This window comes from Choloepus didactylus, chromosome 3 (assembly GCF_015220235.1).
Source record: "Choloepus didactylus isolate mChoDid1 chromosome 3, mChoDid1.pri, whole genome shotgun sequence".
Taxonomy (NCBI): Eukaryota; Metazoa; Chordata; class Mammalia; order Pilosa; family Megalonychidae; genus Choloepus; species Choloepus didactylus.
In genome coordinates this window covers 133,749,402-133,755,401 of record NC_051309.1, presented here as the reverse complement: position 1 = coordinate 133,755,401, position 6,000 = coordinate 133,749,402, and the positions used below count along the sequence as shown (strand labels likewise).

General features: G+C 35.4%; 1 protein-coding gene across 8 annotated transcripts in view; it reads right to left on the bottom strand.

The window, feature by feature from the left end:
* Positions 1-260: 260 nt before the first annotated feature.
* The window catches only part of KIAA1109 (KIAA1109 ortholog), a 236,371-nt gene continuing 230,631 nt past the window's right edge, over positions 261-6,000 (bottom strand). For 6 of the 8 annotated variants that reach the window (XM_037830586.1, XM_037830590.1, XM_037830591.1 and 3 more), the window contains 2 exons: positions 5,443-5,608; positions 261-988 (listed from right to left, as the gene is read on the bottom strand). In XM_037830586.1, the coding sequence (XP_037686514.1) occupies positions 772-988; positions 5,443-5,608 (383 nt within the window). In that variant the 3' untranslated portion in view covers positions 261-771. The remainder of the gene's footprint in view (positions 989-5,442; positions 5,609-6,000) is intronic. The other 2 variants (XM_037830592.1, XM_037830594.1) reach the window with 2 other exon arrangements.

Sequence of the window (6,000 nt, the reverse complement as noted above, 5' to 3'; positions counted from 1 at the left end):
GATAAGCATATATGTAAGGAATATAGTATAATAAAATGAATAGCTGTGTACTCACCACACCTAATACTTCTGAAGCCTCTGATGTGCCTCTCGCTGATTGCCTCCTCCTTGAGCTGTAATTTTTACAAATATTTATCATATGCTATGATGGCATTCAATAACTGTGACACAGGATGAGTATTATTAATTATAAAATAAGCTATCAGAAAGAAAAAGGCATAAACACAGCTACAGACTGAAACCAATTATTGTGACTTTATTACAATAGTTACAAACAGTATTTTAGTGATTTGCAATCATATCACAATTACTTAAACTATATACAAATAGATATTTATACAAGTCTACATTGAAAAAAGAAAAAGCAATTAATGACCCCCCCCCAAAAAAAAAATCACATTATCAACAAGATTTTTTAAAAAGTTATGGCCAATAACAAAGAAAATTCACAGTTATTCTGAAAATATTTTAAAGATGCAGGAATCATATTGCACATAATAATAAACCCTAAGGAACAGATTTATACATTTTGATCTATTTTTGTTCACAAAATATACATTATCATGCAATACTTCACTGTATACAGAATGGTAGAAATAGAATAAACAGGTTAACTTACAAACTTTTAATATAATGGCCACAAAGTTAGAATTCTTTTAAAGTTATATTTAAAATAATTTTATTATACAAAAAAAAAAAAAATCTAAAACACTCCAGTGTAATAAACTTAACGGACACAATCATAATTTGTTCACAGATTAAGTTACTTTTTTAGTGTTCTTCTTTGTCTTTTCCTTTCTTTTCCTTTTCATCTTGTAGTGCAGTACCAAGCTTTTTGATGAGAACTGACAGAACCTTGTCCAGTGGGTCCATGACTCCTCTCTGAAGCCATTTAGGAATAGTAGTCCTAGCATGATGAAAGCCCAACTTTTGAAGAATATAATCAACACCTACTGGATCAATCTTTCTTCCAGTCCAAGAAATTAATCTAAAATAGTTGTAAATAATAATAATTATTAAGGAATATAATGCCATAGCACAGTCCTAAAGTAGGTTCATTAGAACATCAGTAACCCTGCATAATATGCTCACAGACATGAAATATTTTCAATAGCTGCATTTAAATGATCTATTCTATGGTTAATTTTTTTTCTTTACTTTTAACTTTATCAAAAAATTAAAAAACAAACTAAAAAATTGATCTACTCTAAATTCCTGGATTCACTATAAAAATAGCATTCAAAAACAGGAGGGTGGGGCAAAACGGCAGAGTGGTGAGGTGTGGAATCTAGTTACTCCTCTAGGGCAGCTGGAACTGTATGGAATAGCTGTTTTCAGGGACTTCTGTGACCAGTCATGCATTGTACACCAATGTGGAATAGGTGGAACGACTGAGATTGCAGCACAAAACTGTAAGTTTCCCCACCAAGGGGCTGGTGCCCCTACTCCCAGGTACGGAAGACTGTCTTGGAGCTGGTTCCCCAAGGGAAAAAGAAACAATCTGAGCTGGGAGCAAAGGCTGGGGGCGGGGGGAGGGAGGGGCGGTATTCAACCTGGCACCAATAAAAGAATTAATGAACACATGGACTGCTGAATAAAAGCTCCAAGCACAGATAAACCAGGAGAGGGCATGAAAAGAGCCAGGAGGAATCTGTCTGGCAGACAGGAGGCGGGGCTGACAACCATAATAACAAACAACAGAGACTTTTAGAGTTGGAGGTGTTAAGAATCTTGGAAAAGGGCTGGACTCCAAGCAAAAGGGGCAGCTGGAAATGGGTACCAGCTCAGGCTCTGGCTTCCAAACCTGGGGAGCTGGGGTCCAGCTCTGAAAAGGGTTTTTTCTTCTTCTTCTTCTTCTTCTTCTTCTCTCTTGTTCTCTGATTCTTTATCTTTTTACTTTACTTTTTTTTTTAATTAACTTTATTAGAAAATAAAAAAATTAAAAAATCATTTCCAGACAAAATAAAACAAAGGAATAGGAAAAGCCTCTTGATCTTGGGGCTTGCCCTTATGAAGCTTGTTGCTGCAAAGGAGAGGCTAAGCCTAGTTATAATTGTGCCTAAGAGTCTCCCCCAGAGAACCTCTTGGTTGCTCAGATGTGGCCTCTCTCTCCCTCTAAGCCCACTTGGCAGTGAACTCACTGCCCTCCCCCCTACATGGGACATGACTCCAAGGGGTATAAATCTTCCTGGCAATGTGGGACATGACTCTGGGGATGAGCCTGGACCTGACATCGTGGGACTGAGAAAACATTCTTGACCAAAAGGGGGAAGTGAAATGAAACAAAATAAAGTTTCAGTGGCTGAGAGATTTCAAATGGAGTTGAGAGGTTACTCTGGAGGGTATTATGCACTATATAGATACCCCTTTTAAGTTTTTAGAGTGTTGGAATGACTAGAGGGAAATACCTGAAGCTGTCGAACTGCAACCCTGTAGTCTTGATTCTTGAAGACAATTGTATAACTATGTAGCTTACATGGTGTGACTGTGATTGTGAAAACCTTGTGGCTCATACTCCCTTTATCCAGTGTATGGACAGTTGAGTAGAAAAATGGGGTCAAAAATTAAATGAAAAATAGAGTAGGATGGGGGAGATGGAATGTTTTGGGTGTTCTTTTATATTTTTATTTTCTTTTAGAGTAAGGAAAAGGTTCAAAACTTCATTCTGGTGATGAATGCACAACTATATGATGGTACTATAAATAAACTGATTATACGCCATTGATGACTGTAGGGTATGTGAATATATCTCAATACAACTTATTAAAAATAATATATGTATAAATATAAGTATTCTTAAGAGCTTACACACAGGTATAAAATTTACCAAAATTCATTCTAATTGATTTATTTTCGGCCTAATTGGTTACATGACCATCTTAAATATTTAAAACGTCATCTCATTAATTCTTAAAGATTTCACAAGCATGTGGCATATGAGGAAAAAAAGGGTAAAATTCACTGAGTATTTGCTATGTGGTAAACATATTTGAACAAACCATTTTCTCCCTATTCCAGATATTTCCTTCTGTGAGAAGGAACAGCCCTTAGTGAAACACTCATGGCTTTCCTCTGCCTTAATCCATGACTTAATCTGATTGGCAAGGTTAAGAGCGGAACTGAGTAGTGTAGTGCTGTACCCTCCTCTCTCTTCTCTTGGAAGCCACTAATTTTTGTCCTATTCTTTAGGTTTTTCAGCAGAAAGTCTCTAAAGAAGTTAGCAAAGATGGTGTTCAGTGCAGCCTGTGGCTAGGTGAGTAGGGGCTGATGACTGAACAATTCTGGGGGTTCGCCCCTTGATTTCTGCAACAGTGAAGCCCTGTAAGTTAAGTCCAAATGGGGGCTTTGTAGCAGAAAGTCACTGTTGCCAGACATCCAAACCACATTCTTTGTTATCAGATTTATCAGTATTAAAGCTATTATTTGGTCCTGAACTCAGGTGGGGAAAAGAAGTGTGTTGGTTTTTGAAACTGTTATGTATCCCAGAAAACACCATGTTCTTTTAAGCCATTCTTGTGGGTGCAGACCTGTTGTGGGTGGGACCTCGCCTATTCAAACTGGGTCTTAATCCTTTACTGGAGTCCTTTAAGAGAGCTCATGGAGAGAGAGAGCTTAGAAAGAAAATGCTCTGGGAGAAGCAAGAAGGACCCACAGGAACTGAGAGAGAAAAGTCCAGAGACCTTTTGGAGACAGCCATTGAAACCAGAAACAGGAGAGGACTAGCAGACATCACCATGTACCTTCCCATGGGACAGAGGAACCCTGGATGCCAGCAGCCTTTCCTCATAGAAGGTCTCATCCTCTTGATGCCTTAATTTGGACATTTACATGGCCTTAGAACTGTAAATTTATAAATAAATCCCCATTGAAAAAGCCAGCCATTTCTGGTATAGTGCATTCCGGCAGCTTTAGCAAACCGAAACAAGGGGTTATTAAGCACGGATCTCTTTAACTCCTATAGTTAGAAGCACTTTGGATTAATTAACTCATTTAACAGTGTAACAACACAACAAGGTGGATAACAATATTTTCCAAATTGCACATAGGAGGCAACTGAAGCAAAGAAAGGTTAAGCCCTTTGGCCAAAATCACTTACCTACTAAGTCATCAACCTGGGCTTAGAGCCTGAGTACATAACCATGCTCTCCACCATTACACTCATATTCTTTAACTATTAGTTTGCTAAATAAAAGAATATATTTATGGCAAATTTAACTATTCTAATATTCATTGTAAGTTAAATTCATTTTATATTCAATTTAATTTTATTCACTCTTAAAGATTTCAGTCATTTCCTTTATATTTATTTAGATTTACAAATACAAAACAGATTTTCCAAAAGCTTTTCTGCATCAGGACATTTGCAATATTTTAATACTGCTTTTGAGTACAGACACTGTTAATATTTCTCATGAGTGTGTGTATTACTAATTAATATTAAACTGTTATTTGAATGGTTTACATCAAATTTTACTGAACTTACCACTACTTTCTCCTTGTACAGGAGTCTATTATATAATGAAGATTTTGTTATTTTGGAATAATTTTGTGGCTTAACTATGTCTAAATAATAACTTAAACTAAATAAAATCTGCATTGTTTTGCAGAATTTTGTGCTGGGGTATGACAGACTTCTTTTGATATTGTTTTCCAGGATTCAGACAGTTACAATTTGCTTAACAAAGCAGACAAGAGGAAAAGAAAAAAAAAAAAAAAGTAGGAAGGCTGAGGTGTTAGATCACAAGACAGAGCAAGTACAACTAGTTACAGCAGCAATCAGAAATAGAATAAAATTAGAAAATACTTTAGAAATTTTGATAGAAAAACAAGTTGATATTATTGGGATCCTGACTGTAGTAGAATATAAGTTGGTAAAGATAAATAGATCTAATAGCATTAAATTAGACATTTCAGACATGGTTTTATATTGCTTAGTATGCAGAAAGAAGGGCACTGTGACACTGTAGGTTCTATTACATTGTCATGACATATATAGAGTGAGAAATTGTATCAGTTTCTTAATGATGATGTATGACTTCTATATCTTCCCAAACTAAATAACAAAATTAACAGTTTACTCTAGCCACTACAAAACATTGAAAATATCATCCTGGTGAGAAAGTGAAAAAAGGACAGAAACAGTGGAAGAGGAGTTATTCCAGTATTTCAGTGATTAACTGACAGAAGTTACACAGTAGACAGCTAATCTGCTCTAAACTATTCTCAGTGTTTGTAAGCACTTCTTTTGCCTCACCTAGGAGCACTTTCAAAAGCAGAAAGAAGCAGCAGAAAATAGCAGTCAGGAGTTATAGAGATTACAAGTGGCTAACTTCTAAAAATATTTTTTGGTAAACTATATTTAACTTGATACATTATTCGTAAACTTGTTTCTCATGATAATTCCACAGTCTAGGGGGTAAAATATCTATGCCTACTACTCACCTAAGAGTGGGTTCTAAATGCCATGTGTTGCACATAAAATCCCTCCAGTCCACAGTAGTATAAGCGATGCTATCTTCTCTGTCTTTATCAGAGGAATTGTCATCATGTATAATAATTGGACTTTTCTGTCCCGGTCGAGTAGATAAAATCCGAGGTGGAAAAATGGCTATAATGAAAATGATATATTAATACTGCAAATACACATCTTATAAATTACATTTTCTAAAAAATAATAATTTAAAATAAGCTGTAAATAAGTAGAAATTATTGGTATTTCTTGGAGAAAAACAGAATGACAATGTTATTTTATTCTCTTACAAACTTAGAAATAGCATGTCATCATTTATTTGGGGGTAATAGCATATGTTTTATATGTGGTTGTGTGCCTAAAACTAATGGTAAAGAATGCTGCGATCATTTACTTGATAGCATAGGGCACACATGAATTGCTTTCATATGATCTTATTAATTAAATACAGACATTTCTCTTGGGACACAAATTTTCAAAACACAAATCAGACAAACAGCATTTGTTTAATTAGGTAATATAATTTGCAT